This window comes from Rhipicephalus microplus, chromosome 10, assembly GCF_043290135.1.
Source record: "Rhipicephalus microplus isolate Deutch F79 chromosome 10, USDA_Rmic, whole genome shotgun sequence".
Taxonomy (NCBI): domain Eukaryota; kingdom Metazoa; phylum Arthropoda; class Arachnida; order Ixodida; family Ixodidae; genus Rhipicephalus; species Rhipicephalus microplus.
The window spans coordinates 36894592-36916582 of NC_134709.1; the positions used below are offsets into that span (position 1 = coordinate 36894592).

At 44.3% G+C, this 21991-nt stretch overlaps 2 protein-coding genes across 5 annotated transcripts in view; one reads left to right on the top strand and one right to left on the bottom strand.

Annotated features, from left to right (window-relative positions):
* Positions 1 to 3647, top strand: part of udt (protein undicht) — a 62364-nt gene extending 58717 nt beyond the window's left edge. For all 3 annotated transcript variants that reach the window (XM_075875473.1, XM_075875474.1, XM_075875475.1), the window contains one exon: positions 83 to 3647. In XM_075875473.1, coding sequence (XP_075731588.1) covers positions 83 to 237 — 155 coding nt within the window. In that variant the 3' untranslated portion in view covers positions 238 to 3647. The remainder of the gene's footprint in view (positions 1 to 82) is intronic.
* On the bottom strand, positions 2067 to 21184 carry LOC119180817 (uncharacterized). Of its 2 annotated transcripts, none has more exons than XM_075875470.1 (8): positions 21038 to 21184; positions 19209 to 19231; positions 16465 to 17820; positions 15132 to 15260; positions 12338 to 12598; positions 10456 to 10934; positions 8635 to 8806; positions 2067 to 7271 (listed from the first exon to the last, which is right to left on the bottom strand). In XM_075875470.1, the coding sequence occupies exons 1-8, from the start codon at positions 21078 to 21080 to the stop codon at positions 7203 to 7205; spliced, it is 2532 nt and encodes an 843-aa protein (XP_075731585.1). In that variant the 5' UTR covers positions 21081 to 21184; the 3' UTR covers positions 2067 to 7202. The 2 variants fall into 2 exon arrangements, with proteins under 2 accessions (XP_075731585.1, XP_075731586.1); XM_075875471.1 differs by having other exon boundaries at positions 16465 to 17813; positions 19208 to 19231; positions 21038 to 21183.
* Positions 21185 to 21991: the final 807 nt, after the last annotated feature.

A 21991-nucleotide genomic window follows, 5' to 3' on the forward strand; every position in this document is an offset into this window, starting at 1 on the left:
CAGCGAAATCGAAAGAGAAGCTTGCTAGGGTGGAGGGGCTTGCTTGGAATATTAAAGTAATTTTTCTCTGCCTGTATTCCAGATGATGACTGTCCCATGTATTTTGACGACGGGTCCAATCCATACCAGCAGATTGCCGAGCAGGCAGCAGTTCTGATGGGCTCAGCAACTGGCCTCACCGGCCACCTGTCGTTCGTACACCTTGTGCTTTTGGCATGTCTGCGTTTATTGTTGTGACTGCAAGGCAGTTGACGAGACAATTGTCCTATGCTGCAGACCTGAAGAGGCTCAAGACTTAAAAGAGACTTGTCCGTGCCGTGCATGTTCAGTCTTGTGCTTGTGATGTGTCCGAACACTCATTATCGAAGGGCCAAGATTCCGTACTTGTGCTTGCGTTAAGACGACGCAGATGTTGAATTTCAGCGGAGTGTATTGGCCAGGATGGTTTTGAGGCAGTTGATCTGTGCAGTCTCAAAACATATGTACTCTGTTTGCAAATGTGTCGGCGCGAAGCTAGTTAAAGCTTCCATCTAGATGCAGAAAGATTTCGCGAATACTTTCCCGATATGTACTAAAACACATTCTGTGAAAGCTCAAATATTTAAGTGCCCGCCCACATAACAAGGTAAGGGAACTCATTATCAGCATCAGCATCCTTTAGTAGTTCTCTCTCAGCGTGAAGTCGAGAAAAAACAAGCATACAGCAATGCTATGGGTGACATTTGTACGGAATTTCCAAGTAGTCACTGCTTGCCTTACCTCCGTTTCTCGACCTGGTGAAAGAAGGCCAATCGAAGGACTTCTAACTGCGTTTGCCTTCGAACCTGCAGCTAGGTAGCAAGTTGAAATTGGTATTGTCACTCATTTTCCAGTTTTGGCTTTAATGCCAAACCTGATAATTTAGTTCATTCAGTTGTTGCAGCAGCTTAGAAACTCTGGCACTCTGTCATTTAGCACATAGTGGCAAGCTGATAGCTAGTAGAAGTGATCTAAATATCAGCTTTTTGATTAGAATGGACTGTAAAGACATTTCTATGAGTTTGCACGAGTGAATCTCAGAATAGTGTTGAACTTTACGATTGCTGGCTGTCTAATAGTCCAGAGGTCACTCTGATGAAGTCCTACTAACCAGTCAGTTGCACTGTCAATCAAAATAATGTCAAGTCATTCACTCCAAAATCTTGTAATGTCGAAACAAATGTGCAGCGTGTTAGTGTGTGCAATGAGAAGTGGGAAGAAAGATCTTACTTGGCAGCATTTTAATTTTAACAGCGTATGCTGCCTAGTGGTGCTCGTTATTTTTATTATACATGCATCACGCCAGAACACTATGTTTCTGTTGCATTATGTAACAAAACATTCCAAGTTGCATAACAGGGCAACTGCAGAGAGTGAAATGCTTGTGGCTTTTTACACCACTGCCCATGGTTCTTATCATGTGGCTAGTCTTTACTGTACAGCTCTCTCTTTTTTTTTTTGAGCAATGTTTTTGTGTTGTTCCTTCCTTTTTGGTGTAATCTCGAATGAATGACATGTTGCAACACTTTTTTTGCCTGTAGTATTATGTAATAGCTGTTTGATGTTGCCGCTTTAGGACAGAAAGGACTACGGCTGTGACGCAGTTGTCTGTGTGGAGTCTGAAGCTATGGCTTATGTTTCAGCAGCAGCATATTACAGGCCAACATCGCATTAGGCATAAATCTAGTGGTCGAGAGTGTTTATGCATTTCATTCCGTCCATCTAAACTCCTTTCAGATTTGACATTACACTTACGACATTATACATTTTAAAATGTTCAGATAACGTGGCTGTCAGATCATTATAACTGACATCACAATGCGTTAATGCATTTCTGTACCGTTGTACATTATAGCATATCAATCAGCATTGAAACTAAAGTGAGCTTGCTGTCCAGATCATGACAATTGTCTACGCAAGTTCTTGCTTCTTATTAAATAGCTATTTTCATGCCCTTTACCCCCCAATAGATCTGAAATATAACACCAGATTGTTTCTTCTAATGCATATACATATGTATTTACACATCTGTACAGTATGCCTGTCTCGTGTACAAGATCTTTTGTTAACCGTATGTGATGAAAGTTGTATCAAACACGATCTTCATTTCTTTTATGTGGAATCTCATATTTACTTTCGTGTGCATATTTTTCACATATTAAAGGGAGCAATATGGTGTTTGCTGTATCATACAGAAGCATAACTGGTGTAATGAATGATGTGTGATGTCAAGCTTGAACTACCCGTGACGTTGGAGTGATACTTCGGTGATGTTCACATAAGCGAACTCATTCCACAAAGATTTTTCAGTTTCAGACGGCAAACCGGTAAAACCATTGTTATTTATGGCAAATTCTTCAGGCCAGTAAATGCCAAGTCGTAGCTTATTTTGATTGCAAATAAGGAAGTCGATTTCGCAAAGTTAGTTAAGCAACTTTATGCTTCTCTTAGAAGCTGATTGCCATCACTGAATCTGTGGTCGCTACTAGTTGAGGCGCATTCATTTCCAAGAAATCATTACACTCGCAAGGCTGCATGAATATTCATCCCCGGAATGCATAACCATGTTTCGGTGTTTCCCTTGCATCCATATTGTTCGCCTTCGAATGCTATCATCAATTCAGCACTTTTAATGTGTGCATTGAGCTGTTAATTGTCCGCAGGTCCTTTAAAGATTTTTTTATTTGCCGTCAAACCTACACATTTTCGTTATTTTATGTAAGTATTAACAATTTATTTGAATGACGGTTAGAAATCTTAATGGAGGAACGCGCCTATGAGAATATGGAGAAGATGGAGTGGGGTGAAATTGTGAAAGGGTAGTGCTGAAAGCATAAGTCTATTTAGTTGCATACCCACCGACCATAAGAGGTACAACCCCTTCTATGTTTTCGACCTCAATTTCACGTTAGCCAGCATAAGTATTGTTTCACTTGTGCGACAGTTTCCTAAACGATAATCCACAGTAACTGCATAAAATGATTCTCGGTAGCATTCTAAAACTTTTGTGGCATGTAAACTATGTATATATATGTGCAACCATCAATACGGTGTCAACCATGGAGCACGGTGGGAAGCACAGTGTTCAACAACAGTAATTTAATCGCTGGAACATTCACAACATTCACGGAGAAATGGAACATTGAGTTAAGCAGCTATCTTGGAAAGTTAGAGAGCAAGCTTACAGAAAGGCACGGGATACTCTTAACGCTGCAAGGCAAGGCATGACCTCAGATAATGTAGCACTGACAAGGTTTTGTTTTGCGGCCACTTCACTTCTGCAGTGGTTTTACAAATTTTTCGCACCTTTTTGTGGAAATACATCTGGAGTCATGTTGTGGTGTCAAATCATTCAATATTCGTTCTTGTAGTATGCGATTCTAGAGCAATGCATAGCTGTGGCTGTCCAACGCAGTATTGTTATTAGTGCCTCATGGCCCTGTGTGCCACAATCATCCGTCCATTTTTAATGTGCTATTTGCCATCCCAGTGATCGAACCACATTGCACGACCTAGCGGTGAATCACTGTTTTATACATGTTTTAACGCATCTGTCCTAGTGTCTTTTTACCCACTCTACAGTGATTGGTCTTCTATGTGCAGTAAATAAAGTTTTATTTTTATCTGAACCCAGCTTTCCAATTGTGATGTGACAGGGATGTGAGCATTCCTCCGCTGTGTACTGTGAAGCAGAAATTTGTAGTGCGTGTCATAGTTGCTGAGAACATGGATTTCATGCCCTGCCGTAGCAGCTGCATTGGGGTGAGGCAAAATGTATGTACAACTGCGTACAGTCGACCACAAAAGCTACAGTCGACCACAAAAGGACCACACGAGCACGTGGAGAAAAGCCTCTTAGCATCATTTTCGCTACATCAGCAGCCATCGAGAGGAGTGCAGTGCCTGAGGCGCATCCCTTAATGCATGTCCTGTTTTCAGAGCGGACACAAACATTTTTCATCCTTCACGTTTTAATGGGATGCGCTATTCCGTAGCCACATCTAGTTGCATAAGTCTCCAGATCAGTAGCAATGTTTCGTTGGAAGTGGCATCTTTCCAAGGGTATGCCTTTCGAGGTACACCATGACATCTTTGATTCTGCTGTCACAGTAGAAGTGTGACGGTAAGAACTGTGAACTCACAATATCCGGTGTGGCAGCAGAAAATAGAAAGGCCGGTAAATATAACAATATGACCCATTTCCGGCCCTGCACTGTGGTCGATGGGGTACCGTTAGGTGGCACGGACAAGCTGTTTGACACGCACTTGCATGTTCTGCAAACTTTTGTGGTTGTCTGTACATCAATTTAGGTGCACGTTTAGGATCATGAGGTGATCAAAATCACTTGGGAGTCTCCCAACACACCATATCTTTTTACAGCAGCGAGATTTGGAAAGAAGTGAATAGCAAGTGAACAAATGTCTTCCTTTGGCAGCTATTTTATTCCGATTTTTAGCAGTGAAGCCATTTAAGGTAACCATAATTTATGTGTATGGCCTATTATAAAACTATCATCATCATAAATGAATGTGTTTAAATTGGGTACATCCTACTATACTCATCACTGATCCGCTAAAGTAAAATAAAGTTAGCCCAAAAATTCTGCCACAGAAATTAGTTTTTAATTGTCGGGGTTTAATGTCCCCACACTACGACATGATTACGATAGACACCATAGTGGTGGGCTTCGAAAATTTCGACCCCTTGGGGCTCTTTAATGTGCACCTAAATCTAAGCACATAGGCCTCGTGCATTCGCGCTTCTATCGAAAATGTGGCCGCCGCGGCTAGGATTCGTTCGTGCGACCTGCGGGTCAGCAGTTGGGTGCCTTAGTCACTAGAAAACTGTGGCGGGTGCCACGGAAATGGGAAAGTTTTACTGCTCACCATTTATCCACTAAGAATGAAGAAGTTGACAGCCCAACAACGAATGGCCGCAAAGTGATGATGGCGAACCGAAGATCCCACATACGTGCAACGAGAAAATACTAGGTAACAGGCAAGGGTACGGCTGCTGCGAGAAGGCCCTGAAGAAATAAAATGCGTACACCAAAAACGTCGTGCCTATAAATCTGTGAGAGGTGTTCTCCTGGTTTCAGCGCAAATTTCTGTCTCTGTAGTTCGAACATTTGTGTTGTGTTTGTGACTGTCTGTGGTTTAACTGTAACCTCTGGGCACTAATAATCAACCTAGGAACAACCTAGCAAGAGCCCGGCAACGACCTAGAAGCAACCAAAAAAAAAAAAAAAAAAACTTACGTCACCTATAGTTAAAGGGCTATAAGCAACCACGTTAGTATTCAGAATCGTCCAGTTTCGCTGTTTCAAACTTTTGCGCACCTTAGTGCAAGCTTTGCCAATTTTTTTAAGGGGAGATGCTAGTCAAAAAACAATCTTTTTTTTCTGAAATTACATAACTTAGATGCGAACCAGCTCTTTGATTAGCCTGTGTAAGGCTGTCTGTCCATGTCTTCGTGCCAACGCGTCGCACCATGTTCCCCCCGCCGCAGTTGTTGGAACGATGTCAAGTACGTCAAGTCACAGCTGCACGCTGATATCATTCTCTCCCTCATTTGCAGCAGCTGCTGGCTTCTCCCAACACATTTAGGTGATGTTGCTCCTCTGCCCACTCGAAACACACTTCTCTCTTTGTTTACCCTCCCCACCGCCTGCAACGCTCGACCGCATGTCGAGTGGAAACACTTTCGACTCATTTATCTGCGATGAAACTCACACGAAACCCAACCCACCTCCCGTGTCTTTGCATTTCAAACAAACCTTTACTCGAGTAAAGGCTACACCAAGTTTCACTTCAAACCGTTCTTCTAGCACCGGCGCCGATGCCCGTTTCAGCCAGGTCAATGGCGCGCGCACCGCTGCTGCTTCGCATCCCATCATGGTTCCCTTTGGGGAGATGGTCTACATTTTTTTTCGTTTTTATTCACTTTCACAAATTAAGTTATGTTTCTCTACTTCTACAACAGAAAAACTGAAGATTGTAATCAAAGTTGAAGTAGGTTAAAATCACCTTCACAGAGCACAAAGTCGCTACGAAAACTAAAAAGAGCTCATTATCTGGAGTCCACTAGAAATTGTCACCTGGCTGCTTGTCACTGCATTTCGGGTGAGGAGTTCACTGAAACCACATGCTCAAAACAAGATTGATTGCCAAGCTCTCATGATGGAAGCAATCATTAAAAAAAGCATATCTTTGCCACTTAGATAAGCTTCGACTTATACCTTTAATATACATTTTTCTCAAGATACATTTTCGGGTAACTTCTTGAGATTTGTCTAGTTTTAGTACTTATGATCGTCGGATCGGGATGAAATCATGCCCATATATTGATTAACATGTGAAGGGTGCAAGTAGTTTTTTAAAACTTAAAATCACCTGTACAATTATTACGAACTTTCTAGAGCTAGCAATTAGTATAAGCTAAGGCTTTTAAAAATTCTCACATCACGATTTTTTTCTCCAATAAAATATCTTGTATGCACTTTCGTGATAGTTATTTGCATAGTACAGTTCATGTGGAGCAATATCAGCCATTGATGGCTCAAAACCGTATAAGTCTAATGGCATAAAAAAGTTGTCTGATGCGAACTATATTTTACACATTGTCATGGCACAAAACGAGAACTGTGCAACTTACTATAAAAGTAATTAAAATATTTGAAATCGGGATAAATGCCTATACATACAGCAAAAGAATGCATCGCCCCAGCCTACAGAATAACGAAACTTCTTTTTCGAATTGCATCTCCCCTTTTAATAGACAGATTATAGGCAACCGAGCTGCCCGGCGAATCACGTGTAGTTGTAGTGGTGTGTCACAATGTTTCCTAGTTACCTTCTCAGTTAGCCTACTCATTCCATTTAAGGAATGCTCATCACCGTCAAAGCTTTTTTTATGCAACTATGAACGCAAGATTTATTGTTCAGGAGAGATCTGGTGAGGACAGAGACACGTGACATGCATCAGCATTAAGCATCAATGGAACTCTAATTTAAATGTACAATACAAATGCATAGCTGTGCTGCCTTGAACAAAGCTTAGTAGACATTACGTGGCCCATTGTTTGCGTCCCAGCAGACTTGGAGGGTGGTCGCTTCCAGGTCTTATGGCATCACGGTCGGTAGCGAGATAGATGACCAGGAGGACAGAACTTGATTGCCATCTCTTAAGGACTCTGGCATGTACCTGCCCAGAGACTTGCATCCACTAAACCGTCGGTACTCCTGCACATGTCCTGCAAGAAAAGAGCGACAAGATGTCAACCACGTTTGAGCCGATTTGACACTCTCGAGGCGACCTGTTCTTTAAAGAGATACTAAATAGAAAAAAAAAAATTTTGGTATTAGTATACTATGCGAAAACTTGTTTTTGGGCGAGTTGTTGCTTTAGTTTGCTGATCATTTTGTAAGTGACACAAAACCCATAACACAAAAAAAGAGGGGAGGAAAGAGAGAGATTGGTGCTTTTCTGTCTCTTTCTGCTCCTCCTTTTCGCGTTTCTAGCTTTGTGCCAGTTACGAAACATTCAGCAAACTAGTAAGCTACGATTTCACAATACCGAAAGTGCCACTGTAAACACGAGAAAACTCTCTGCAAGCGAGAAAAAGCTCGGAAAGAACATTCAAAAGGCGACACCACCGTTTAGATCCTGCACTAGCTCTCCGTGACTTCATAGAGTTTTACGGTGTCTGCTAGGGCCAGTGGAGTCGCTTGTTAGTAAAAATTGCTTCCATTGTTTTCTGGCAAACCCAAAGTCACTACATAGCACGCTCGAGAAAATATTGAACCAATGTGGCCAAAATATGCAAAAACAGGCTCAAATTTGTGGCGTCACACTGAGGTTCGGTTCCTGCCCACAGCAATTTATCTTCTCACCTACTTTTCTTTAAGCTTCACATTTACATTACAATTCGGTCTAATAACTTCACCTATACTTTTCTTGGCATTATTGTCTGTTAGATCTTAATAATATTGCGTCACACGCGGAAAAAACGAGCCCTTAATATACTTCTTTCCTTGATTCGTCAATGAGGGTCTCGTACTGGCATACTTGGTGCCTTTAGGTTGTATATGAGCGACTATTGGTCAGCTGCCTGCTCGTAATAAGTTCATGTGCTACGTGACGCCAAACAGGCTCATAAAGAGTGCGCCACACTCGCCGCCATGGCTAGTGGTCATGCTGACTGATACTCCCCCACGTTTAATTCACATATATACCATATAAAATGGCTGGGCGGGATAGCCGCCGTGGCAGCTCGGTGGTAGAGCATCTAACGCCTTATTCGAAGGTCACAGGTTCGGTTCCTGCCCACGGCACGTTATCTTTTCACCCACTTTTCTTTCGTCACATTTACATTACAATACGGCCTAATAACATCCCCTATACTTTCCTTGTCATTATTCTCTATTAGATGTTATTGATATTGTGTCACACACTGAAAAAACGAGCCTTTAAGCAGACGCCTACACTTCTTTTCTTGACATATATATATGTGTGTGTGTAAGCGTGCGTGCGTGTGTGTGTACATACATACATGTGTCAATATGCTGGTCTTCATATTGGCAATTTTCACTTGGGCGTTTTATGGTCGTTCTCACCTGGAGAAGCTCGCGGGTGTCCTCGTCAATGCAGGTCATGAAGAATGGGGACAGGTCACTGAACAGACGGGCCACTTCCTGGCGTGACAGGATGTTCTGTTTCACGAGATGGAGGGCCATTTCGGCGGAGGACTTGCTTCGGGCGTTGCCCAAAAGTTGGATGTAGAGCGCCCTGTAAAAAGAGGTGAAGTACAGTACTTGTGCTGCCGAGTTTCCTCAAGCTCGCCACATGAGGTCACTCTGAAATAAGGTAAGCTAGGGTGCCTTGATGCGCGCGGCCCCGGAGGAGCGAGCATCGAGGCACTCTAAGGTGAGCAGCAAACCATAGGCGCGTCTCTTCATTCTGATGATACAAGTGAGAGAAGTTTGTGGTTTGAAGCAAACTGGACCGAAAGGAGAAGCGCTTAAAAGGGCCCTGCAACACTTTTCCAAGTAGCTACCATATCAGCAGAGAAGCTTTTCACCTCACAAATTGACTGCAGCAAAAATATTTAGAATCCATGCAGTAGGAGCAGAGTTACTATGATTTATTGCACGCTGCGATTGCTTTTTGTCTTCTCTCGTTCCGACAAAAGTGCTGGAAGCTGGGATTTCGATAATTCGTTCGACGAGCTCATCCCTATTCAGAACTCGGGATCATGTTGGATGGTTCTCTGCTTGTGAAGCTATATACGTTACTGATTGAATTATGGGAGATCTTCTTTAATGAACTGCATATGTCTGGAGATTGTGCAAGTTTATAGAGTATACTCTGACGTAAAGGCAGCCCTATTCGGATATAACTGTACTAGGCAGGCAACTCCTTAGTAAGGAAAAGAAAAAATATTTAGCACTAATCTGATCTCGCACCCCTTGTTCTTATCATTTATCGTCACTGTCGTTATCAACATCGTCATCATCATCATCATTGTTCTGTGCTTATGGCACGTATTCACAAATTAACCTTTTCATTATCTCATGCTTTGCTCAATTTTCTCTTACTGTCTGTGTGTTTTATGAGAGAACAGGATTAATAATGCTTAAGCAGGGAGGGATGACACGAGGAATGAAAATACGTCACGCGCACCGTGTCATCATGTGCACTTTCTTCGAAGCGCGGCTTCTCTGTGCGATCGCGTCCTCACGCGCAGACAGGTCACGGCTTTGGGCAGCGGCCCCTAAGAAGTAACTCTCGCGTGCGCCATTGTTAAAATCACCCAATAACCAATGCTTTGGCTCGTGATGCAATGATTTTTCAGACTGTAGATTGATTTTTCGAAAGAAGAGAAAGTAATGTTTGGCTGACATTGATAACCTATTGTAAATTCCAGGCCGCGTGCTGCACTACAATATTTGGCTGCATGTTCTCGGGAGCCTCGAACACAGGTGGGCAGCATTTTCTGACCATGCTCAAAGAGTGTAACAAGGCCCCTTTGAAGCGTGGGAGAATTAAACCCCCTAGATTGCACTCGTACTTGAATCATTCTAAAAATTTATGCGGCACTTGATTCATGAGTCAATAAACTCTGTTAATTAAAGCCATTCGATGATTGCTAGTGAAAGTGTTGCAGGACGCTTTTGATGTATCACCGCTTGGTAGCACGCTCCAGTCTTCAAATTTTACAGAAGGTAACATACCCATGAGCTTGACCCGGGTGATGGGAGGGCATTCAATTCTCTCCCCGAAATTTTTCAGTTTTGCTTGCGGATATAACGTGCACACATACAAACGCACGAACGAGCATATAATAGCATAATTGAATCCCTCCCCCCCGAAAAAAATTCTAACTTCGCTGTTGATACTGCTCATTTATATTCTGTTCTGCGCGAGCAAAGATGTACCTGAGCAGTTGCTCCTTGAGCTCCAATTCACTGGTTCTGTTGAGGAGGGACAAAGGCATGGCTAGCTTCAGCTGTTCAGTGTTGAGAAGCGAGACCATGCGCACAAGCTTCTGCATGAGCGCAGGGATCTTCTTGGTCCCAATGTTGAGATCGAAGGTGGAGAGCTCCTCGGCCACCTCGTCGAGGAGCTGGGTGAACACTTGGGGCTCAACCAGCAGGTCCCTGTAGGCAGCTCCGTTGAGGCACCCGACCATCTCGGACATGTTTAGTTTGAGCGAGGTGCGTGGCTTCCCATCAAAATGCGTAGTTTCCATGGGTGGTGCTCGATGGCTGGCCAGCTTGAGCTGAAGCTGTGCCCGCACTAGGGCCGGGCCGGTGATCAGGGGTAGCACGGTGAGGCTGTCGCATGTGGCGCTCTCAATGAGCCTGCCATTGACGAGGTAGTAGGAGACCTCGTGAGCCGTTCCCTCGGGTTTCAACTGATAATGCGAGTGGGAGCAGGGAAATAAGGGAAGCAACGTTAAGGAACTATAAAGGCAAACATGAAGTCGAGGTGGATGGTAGAAACAGCTTTCCAGAAACCTGGCAAATGTCGTGTGGTGCCAAAAAAAAAAGTATTTAGCTTGAAACCAAACCACCCATTACTGATTTGCTTCACCATTAGTAGGGCTTTACAATCCGACTGCCGGCGCTACGGATCAGCGAATCACAGCCTGGCGATAACGGGACTTGCGTCGTTCTTCAGATTAACTTCAAGTAGTTTTTCTTTTCATGAATCAGACTGTGCACGAAGTACATTTTATACTCTCTGGGGATGCATTGAAACATATTTTTATCGTGCGTAGTTCTAGCCCTTGATTGCGATCAGGTTGTGCTGTAAGGGCTGAATACGTCTTCAGGCTGATGTTTCAAATTGTCCCACTGGTGGCACAAATCATGTCCTACAAATTACCTTCATTCCTCAATCTTAAGTGCTGCTGTGTTTAATATTGATGTTTTAGTCATTCACAGCATTGACATTTTTCACTCTGGCGTAATGTTTTATCGGCTTTCAGTGTCTCTTCAACTGTAGTACACATAATTATTTATTGGGCGTTATTAAGCTAGAAGTCATACCAAAAATATTACGGATAGAGTTCTTGAAGAAAATGTTTTCACTAACTCTTTAATATTAACAATATTGATTGTGGTTTTACGTCCTAATATCACAATTCGAATGTGAGAAACGTTGTACCGAAGGCCTCAGGAAATTTCGACCACTTGGGGTTTCTTAACGTGCACCTAAATCCAAGTACACGGGCCTCAAGGATTTTTGGCTACATCTAAAATGCGGCCGCAGTGGCCCAGATTCGATCTTGCAACCTTCAGATCAGTAGTCGAGCATCATGACTCCTACATTGCCGCAGCGGGTCATGAACTCTCTTAAAGTGCAGCAAAATCAAATATATATCCGGTGGTCTATCATGAAAACTCTGAATTGTATATTTTTTTTCGTCGATATGATTACAATAAAAAATCCTGAAACATAGGGTGTCGCTGGTGCCAACGTTTCAACAAGTAGTCTTTTTTCTTTAAGGCAGCAGCTGCAGTGACGAAGACAACCGCATGATGATGCACATCTACAGTGTCACACTGCGAATGCACACTGTGCGTGAGTGCCGGTAACTGCAAATGTGTGCTGTTGCTAGTTTCTCAAATTATGTAACAGCTCTGCTAGCTTTACGTGTTTTTACAAGTACTTACGGCTGCTGTTGTCCTCTTATTCTAATTAACACATTGTTCACTGCTAAGCATGTAAGTACTCTGCTAGATTTACGTACGTTCGCAAGTACGTACGGCTGCTGTTGTAACTGATGAGAGGACAAGGGTGTTCACTGCTCACCGTGTTAAGATCCTCTGGAGTTCCGCCTAATGGCCGGTTCTCGGAGGCGTCGTCCACAGGTAATGGAAGCATGTTGTTGGCCAAGTGTTTCCTGCGATCGGCAGGGTGTCCCCGAGTGTCGCTCGCGCTATCTACGTGGTTGCGTTGCTGGCAGTCGTCCAGATGCTTGGTCTTTGTCATGTTATAAGTCCTGTTCTCAGTGGGGAGATCGGTCAGCGAGTGTACCTCGTAGGTGACACGACAGTATCCGGATACACCATCCTGCGAATAAAGTAGTACATTCCCATTCTGTCACGAATTGTGGTGCACCGTGAGATGCGTGTAAAATTCGCATGACATAATTCTAAGGCACTCAGTATTACATTCCAAGAAATAAAATGAAGGAATGCACTGTTTTGTGTTACTTTCAGTAATTAAAGGTAATGAGTATGTATCTAATTATTTTATTATTCGGCCACTAGTCAGCTTCAGAACTTGCATAAAAAGAATGAAATATAAGGCCTGAAAAGCACGCACAGTTTTTTTTCTCGTCGCATTATTTTCCAGTGGAGAAAAAAAAATACTTTTCATGTTGGTCCTGCAACGTCGAAGCTAGTCGAACATGTCTGCATCAAAGTGAATCTCTGCAGCAAAACGCACTACAATAAAATTAAATTACCGGTAGTCCTATGCTCAGAAATCCTGCAAGAATGCGCACAATAAGTTTCAGGAGGTCGCCCCGCCGCGGTGGTCCAGTGGCTAAGGTACTCTGCTGCTGACCTGCAGGTTGCGGGATGAAATCCCAGCTGCGGTGGCCGCATTTCCGATGGAGGTGGAAATGCTGTAGGCCCATGTGCTCAGATTTGGATGCACGTTAAAGACCCAAGTGGTCGAAATTTCCGGAGCCCTTCACTACGGCGTCTCTCATAATCATATGGTGGTTTTGTGACTTTAAACCCCACATATCAATAAAGTTTCAAGAGGTCATATTAAGTAACATACGGGGTATGACGTGCCTTCTGAGTTCATGTTTAGAATAATGGTGTACGCCGGGACTGAAGGGAATATTTGGCAACTTTTCGTAGTGCATAGTTCACTTGGTATACGAGACCACTATGACCACGCTGCAGGCAGATGAAGACTGTTGAGGTAGACAGTGGTGCAGTGATTGCGTTACAGGGTCAACTGTTTGGTATTTTAAGGCTGTTTTTATAGCTTTTGTCATTAGTGTGACGATTCAGAAAGATTCCATCATCAGCTAGATATTCTTTTATTCTTCAGCACGGCTTACAGTTGCTGATTTCCGCAGCTTGTGAAACGATCGCCTCTTCTATGAAAGTGCATCTGATGCACGTTCGTCTGCTTGGTCTACTTTTTTTAATATAAAAGCGATAGTCTGAAAATTTCGAACTTTCGTCTAACAAATTAGGCTTACACAACGGTAATCTCATTACGGTGTAAGACAATAGAATCATCAAAGCAGCACCGGGCTATGAGGGTTACAAGATCTGGCTAAAGAGTTCTCTTGATTGTGATGCTGCATTTACCTTGAATTGAGATACTAATGTGCTCATCGAAGAGCTTCATACTGCAACTAAGCAAAATCATAATGCCGTGCTTTATTATTGTACTTTCGGTTAGTCTTGCACACCGTTTTGCAAAGTACCAATGTGATTTTCAAGGCAAGTTCAAAAGCTGTGTAATGAAGAGAATGTAATGAAGTGGATGTAACTAAGTGGAAATAATTTAACCTCAAAGATTTGACAACTGTTAACTGTAGAGTTTAAAAACATTAACAAATAGCGATATTCCCGAATAATCGGCTGGGTTATTACAAAACAATTTTTCAGAATACTGCTCACGTTGGCATGCAAGGAACAACATTTACTATCGTGATCATAGCATGATGAGCCCTATCACACGAATGGAAGCTTGCGCATCTTGTCTATTTTTGATTCATTTATTAGACATACCTACAGCACCCTAATTGGCCATTATCATAGGGGGCTAATCACGCAATAAAAAATCAGCAGTATCAAAATCACAGAATTAGCATATGCAGACATTGTAGTCTAAGAGAAAGTGTATCAATAATAACAAAGCTTAAGACATTCTGTTATGAATACATTTCAAGTAATACCTAAATAAATTTGGAGAAAGTTCAAGAAAGTTTGGTGAATATACAAAGTCAATGGGAGGCAGATTCTATACTTCAATCCGCCTTTTCCATGATGCCATGGCGCATAAGCCCGTTCCTAGCGGAAAAGCCGCAAAATGCCTCTTGCTCTTGGAGGCCATTGTTTTAGCAATGCCAGTGTCCTGGCCTCTACCAAATTGCCAGAGGGCAGCACAGGTAAGCATAAAATGCCGTTATGGCTTCGAGGAATGAATGAAAACTTTAAAACCTTCGTGCAGCATTGGTAAGGCCTTAATACTATCAATATTGTTTGGAATAGTCGCGTCTTAATCTTTAGTATAACCTTTGCTAAGTGTATACCCGCTGTCATAACATTGCTGTGCTGACGTTTTTGGGCGTATCGTACGTTTGATGCTCTGAGAATCTTCTCCGATCGGTGCCGCATGTAGCAAGTAGTTTGTGTTTATGCATGTATGATATAACGAAGTTCGAACACAACCCAAGCTTGCTTTGCAAGATGACGCCTGTGTATATGCAGCTTTCCATTGGGCTGAAACTCACTTTTATTTTGGCCACTCGAGGTACTCGGGCACATGTGCCGCCATTCTGCATTCGCTGGGCAGCGTGGTATAGACTAACTATGCCAACCGAATAAACAGATTTTTATAATCCCTTCACCTCATAGTAGGACGACACAGCGGGGAGCTCCAGAGGCGTCTCGACTTGGTTCTGAAGGAGTGCCAGCACTGTTTGGTACACGCTGTTGATCCAAGCTGGGGCCCCAATGTTCATTTTGTACTCCACAACCTTTTAGAAATGAACAAAGAAGAGGTAGGGGGGTGAATTCCATGTACTATTACATGCTTGTCGTGAATTGAATAAGGTCAATAATTCTACAAATCACGTGAAAATTTCCCGGTGCATTCGAAACATTTTTGCGGCAATCGATTGGTGAGGTAATAAACTACAATATCGAGACTGTTCTGTCATTACTCAGAAAGTTGTTGGGTACCCTTGGGAAAGCACACCACGTTGTTACAATCAGTTCGCTGGCCTTCATGATGGTGTGTCTCATATTCACATATTATGCATGCTCATGTGACCCTGGAATGACCATGATATAAATTTTCGCACCACCCTCCACTGAAGTGGTGCACCGTGCCACCAATGCTACACCTCGTGCACTACGAGATCGTGTACCTACATAGCCAGCACGCGACATTGTGCTGTTAGCACTGATGTCTGCTTATACCTTCTTGTTTTCTTATGCTGATTGTACAGCCAGTGCAATAACTCTTAATAACAATTTGTTAACCTGTGCCTTGGTCATCTCCTGTCATCCTAGTCCTCTTTTGGCATTGTTACATTCAAGTTCGTCTCCACTGTCTGAGAGGCACGGCTTTGGAGGGGTCGACCAGTAAAAATTTGAAGTGTATTGTCAAGAATTAACATACTCAAGGACTTTTTAGTATGGTCTATCAAACAAGGAAGAACAATGAAGATTTCTCATGTGGTTTTGACAGTACAAGTCAATGCAACCTTTTCTGTTTTTCAGGGTAGTTTTCAAGAGCTTCGCAATATGCATATCCATATGTAAAGTTGCATTGAGCATGTGCACGTAATGGCACGCGTTTCATTTTATGTATTGTGCGCAAGGAGGTGGGGTTTGCCGCGTTCTGTAGGTATTCAGTAGATCAATGGCGGCAATCTCTATGCACCGCAGTAAAGACTGGCTCTGCGGTCAGCGAGATGTGAAATAACGAAGAGGTAGCAGCGCTTGCAAACTATGGCAGCAGGAAGACGTCAAAGCCGGCCTCACTGTGAAGGCCATCTGTTGCACGCCTAATCTAGGAGTCTACTGAATTACTTGGTAGTTTACAGTGCCTGTTTCTGCATATTGCCATATCTGTTTTGATACGTCGGGTAGCATCTGTCACTCCGATAAATTAATTGAAAGGTTGTACACTTTTCCCAGTTGGTTCATTATAACATGAATATGGGGCGTCCTTACCTTGCCAGACTTGAGGACGAACTGAACGGGGTAGCCGAGCAACTGCGACGAGTCAGCATCACTGATCGTGGTTGGTGGTTGGTAACCCCTCTCTGGTGGCGCGATAATAAGTGTTTCCAGGATTGGTGGACGGACGTGCGATTGATCAGCATCATTGACAGCTGTGAGCGATGGGTAACGTCTTTCGGGCGGTGCGATGATCAGTGTCTGCAATACCAGTGGACGGACCTGCGATTTGTCGGGATCGTTTACTGCTCTTAGTGGTGAAGTTCTTTCGGGGGGTGCGATGATCAATGTCTCCAGAACCGGTGGACGGACCTGAGATTGGTCAGCATCATTGACAGCTCTGAGAGGTGGGTAACGTCTTTCGGGGGGTGCGATGATCAGTGTCTCTTGAACCGGTGGACGGACCTGCGATTGGTTGGGGTCGTTGACAGTTGCGAGCTGTGGGTAACGTCTTTCGGGGGGTGCGATGATCAGTGTCTCCAGAACCGGTGGACGGACCTCTGATTGGTCAGCATCATTGACAGCTCTGGGATGTGGGTAACGTCTTTCGGGGGGTGCGATGATCAGTGTCTCTTGAACCGGTGGACGGACCTGCGATTGGTTGGGGTCGTTGACAGTTGCGAGCTGTGGGTAACGTCTTTCGGGGGGTGCGATGATCAGTGTCTCCAGAACCGGTGGACGGACCTCTGATTGGTCAGCATCATTGACAGCTCTGGGATGTGGGTAACGTCTTTCGGGGGGTGCGATGATCAGTGTCTCTTGAACCGGTGGACGGACCTGCGATTGGTTGGGGTCGTTGACAGTTGCGAGCTGTGGGTAACGTCTTTCGGGGGGTGCGATGATCAGTGTCTCCAGAACCGGTGGACGGACCGGAGATTGTTCAGCATCATTGACAGCTCTGGGATGTGGGTAACGTCTTTCGGGGGGTGCGATGATCAGTGTCTCCAGAACCGGTGGACGGACCGGAGATTGTTCAGCATCATTGACAGCTCTGGGAGGTGGGTAACGTCTTTCGGGGGGTGCGATGATCAGTGTCTCCAGAACCGGTGGACGGAGCTCTGATTGGTCAGCATCACTGACAGCTCTGGGAGGTGGGTAACGTCTTTCGGGGGGTGCGATGATCAAGTTCTCCAAGCTGCAACCCGGACACGCCGTTTTCGTTGAAGTGACCATCGAGAAGTTAAGAAAGCGTGCCTGGTACGTGTCCTTGCCGACCGGGTAGACGGCCAGATCTCCAGCGTACTGCAACTTCGTGCCCTCGTCCACATTCAGCTCGGGACTCTCCAGGGTGATGGTGGCGTGAACCTCGTAGACCACGCCCCCTGAGGACTGGTTCGCGGGCACTAAATCGGCGACAACGGCACTTGTTTAAAAGCAGCGTTGTGATCTCTTTCTGGTACATGGGTGAACGAAGAACGGGGATGTACGAGCTCACTTGGCTGATCTGTACTTTTTGAGATAATCATCTTTAGGACAGCGAACAAGTTGTTTTTTGCCGGGTCATGAGGCACCTATAAAATTACATGCCGTGTAATACACGTACAAGTGATGAACATACTTCGACATGGGTCACAAGAAATCTCAACCAGCTTTCATATAGTAGGTGAGGCGTGGCTGTTTGTCGCAACTTCAGAACCACCGACTACACTTTTATGCGATCGTTCGTTGCCAAAGGAAGTATAAAAAAATAAGACTAGAGATTTCTTATTACATTTAATGTAAGCTGAAAAATATGAAAAAAAAAACATCTGGGAATGCGTACCATGGTTTGTTGAGGAATAATGTTCAATAGTAACCTTTTTCTAGCCATATAAAGGAATTCACTGCTTCAGATTTGTTCGTTACCATGGATTGATTGATAGGCGAGGTTTAACGTCCCAAAACTGCCATATGAATAAGAGAGGTGCCGTAGTGGAGGGCTCCGGAAATTTCGACTGCCTGGGGTTCTTTAGCGTGCACCAATGTCTGAGCACACGGGCCTGCAACATTTCCGCCTCCATCGGAAATGCAGCCGCCGCAGCCGGGATACGATCCCGCGAGCTGCAGGTCAGCAGCCGAGTATCTTAGCCACTAGACTACCGAGGCGACGCGTTCGTTACCATTGAAGTAAGAGGGGCCTTCGAGTGTATGCTTTCTTTTTCGTTTGAGTATGTTCATTCTGACATTTTAGTGGCGTTTGCTAGGGCCAGCGTAGTTTCTAATCATCAAAAAAAAGAAAATGAAGTGAATTTTCTTCTGAGTGAGCGAGACATGCCAGTCTTCAGTTGATTCCGTTGAACCGATCTGGCCAGAAATACAAGAAAACACGTTTAAATCGGTGACTTCACCGTCGCAGATTTCTGTGAGAAAGTTATCACTAGAGTTTTTCACAATGGTTTGTTTTATCTACGGATAAACGTATGGGCGTGAAATTAACGAGACATAAATTATATTAGCATTATATGTACTAGCTTAAATTTACTAATTTATTGGTTTATTTTAGAGTTCACTTATGTACGGGGCGTGGGCCGTTATACACGGACTGTCAAGAAGAGAGTCAAGAAGACTTATGGGAACAGTGCGTGTTTAAGCTCGGCCAGAGTGATCGGACTAGGATGTGTGCTTTCATATAGCTGGTAACTCTCGCGTTACTAATGCTCACGAAAGAGGCAAGTTCTCATTAAGTTCCTCGCGTCATTGCTTCTTCAACTGTTGCATGCGTCTGAAGATGGCGTTTCTGTGCCGCCAGAGTACTTACTGAAGAGAATGGCGTTCGCCGCAGCTGTTGGGAAAGAAATGGGAAATATAATCATTCTCGGCATTCGTATGACGAACTGACTCACACGCACGCACACACACAAAGAAATATACATGCCTATTCCAATGGAACAAAAACAGGTAAATTACAAACAGAATGTGGTTGCATAGTGAGTTTAATTCCTTTATTACATCAGTATGTACTGTTTGTGCACTGTATTGTTTTTGTATGATGTGCAAAAGAAAGTAATAAAAAAAACAGGCAAATCGCTAAAAAATTGTCCCTCCGTAAAGCAACACTGGGTATAATAACCACGAGTGTTTATGAATAATTTCTGTCGCTTGTATAGGGACAGCCGTCGCACACCGACATTTGAAAGGGCTTGTCTGCACTTTGGCCTTTGAAATGACCAAGCTTAGCTAGAAGAGTCAGTGTGGGTAAGTTGGCTGTGCTCAGTCGACACTTGCAGCACGCTGCATGCTTCAAGGACGCCCGCAAAGAGCACACGTGTATACAGCGCCAGGCGACCACTCGTCCTGTGCACACCTGTGCGTTCCTTTCGTGCGTCGTTTCGGGCAGCGCGCTGAAATTGTCTGCTTAAGCACAGTGCAACGCTATCGCATGGTGTACTAATTATTACACTTTGAATCTCTCACCTTGTTCTAGAACGCTTAGTGTTCGCCACGTTTCATACCGCAAACACGTTGAAGTTATGTGGAGCGTGATAATTGATGGTGGCGCAGGCTAAAGACACGCACAAAAGAAGGCACGTACGGGACATCACAGCGCTAACTCTCAACAGCAGTTTATCACTCGCTGATCCCGCCAATATATGGTCCCTCAGAAGGTCACACGTCGGGTGCGCATAGCTCTCATAACCATTAAGTGTAACCTACGCGCATACATTACTATGCACGATATCATTATGAGACGCCGTAGTGGAGGGCTCTGGAAATTTCGGACAAATTTCGCACCGCACATGGGCGGTCATTTCGTTTCCACGGAAGTGCGACCGCCAAAACCTGCGATCATCGCGTCAACAGCCAAGCACCCTAGCCACTGTTTTAGTGAGGTGGACTCACTCGAACAGAAGATCTTTATTATTTATTTTATTCGCAAAGTTTTCTATTTTTAGGTCCCGGACAACGCTCATTTTTTCCCTCACAACTAAAGACGCCGATACCGACTGGGAGGTTAACGCTCGCTCGTACGGGTTCAAAAAAAAAAAAAAGAAAATTGACGGCACATCCACGAGGTGAATGATGATGAGATCGGGCGAAGCTCCTGGAAGTAATGCTGTGAAATTTTCTTTCGTTAGTTCGCCCGATAAAAAAAAAAATATTGTTTAAACACGCACAGGAGAAATCTCACCAGGCACTACCTTGGAGGTAAACAATGGCTACTACTGTGAATGAGAGACAGCAGAAGTCGGCTTTTAACACTTCTACTAACGTTTCCTACTGGAACATGCCAATGGCTGCTAATGTGGAATGAGAGACAGGAGCATTCGGCTTTTAGTTAACGTGCACGCCGCGAACTTTTTGTTGTTCAACAAAGCACAGGAGAAATCTCACACCGGCAACACCTTGCAGGTCAAAATGTAACACTTGTTACACACTACGACTACGACTACGAGGGACGAACAGGTGCCGCTTTAAGGAGCTTCGCCCCTAAAAAAAAGTATGTGGCTTTACAATGTAGTATACAGTCTTTCGCATTGGCGCTTGTCCTGTGTGCGTGTGTGCTTCATCTGCTCCTCAACTATGGACCTGTGGCTTTGCAATTTACAATTGTGAATCCTGCCTAAACGGTGACAGTGCGAAAGCTCACCTGCCAGGAGCAACAACGGGACGCCGCTGATGAGGACGTGCATTTTTTGGCCCTGCAAGTCCTAGCTAGGAGCGTGGGGATGCAGCTTGTTTACCATGCCGGACGCCGACGGTGTTATATAGTATCGCTTCCTGCGTTACTGATACACGCCTAACGGCCTCGCGTCCAGCTAAGCAACCGAGATTAAGATTCTGAAGGAGAAGCACATGGATCCTTCTTGGAAGTGAGAATACGTGCGAGTAAAAAAAGAGACATTTGCAAGAGAGTGCGTGGACGCCAGAGCTAACTCTGTATTTGTGGACAAAATAACTGCACAGTCGCGCACGATATAAATAAGGTTATCCCGTGGGTGTCGACCTTTGTAATGCCCCAGGTGCCTATAGCGGCACATTTCGGAACAGCGAAAATCAAGATTGCGCTGTCTTCTCTGCCTCGTTGGCTGTGCCATGCAACAACCGCCTCTATACAGCGAACTGTACACCTTTTCTACTCTCTATGCCCCGCCACGGTGGTCTAGTGGCTAAGGTACTCGGCTGCTGACCCGCAGGTCGCGGGATCAAATCCCGACTGCGGCGGCTGCATTTCCGATGGAGGCGGAAATGTTGCAGGCCCGTGTGCTCAGATTTGGGGGCACGTTAAAGAACCCCAGGCGGTCGAAATTTATGGAGCACTCCACTACGGCGTCTCTCATAATCATATGGTGGTTTTGGGACGTTAAACCCCACAAATCAATCAATCAATTTCTACTCTCTATTTTGAGCCTTCCATTCGTTGCGATCTGGTATATTCTTTGTGGGCTCTTAAGTTATCTCCGCGGGTGATTACAAAGTTGCTGGGGAAAAATGTGCTGGCAAAGCAGCCTGAACGCACATGCGACACGCATTCGACAAAAAGAAACAAAAAGACAAAAGTGAAACAGAGTTGAAAAATGAATCAGTGCATTACATACGCGAT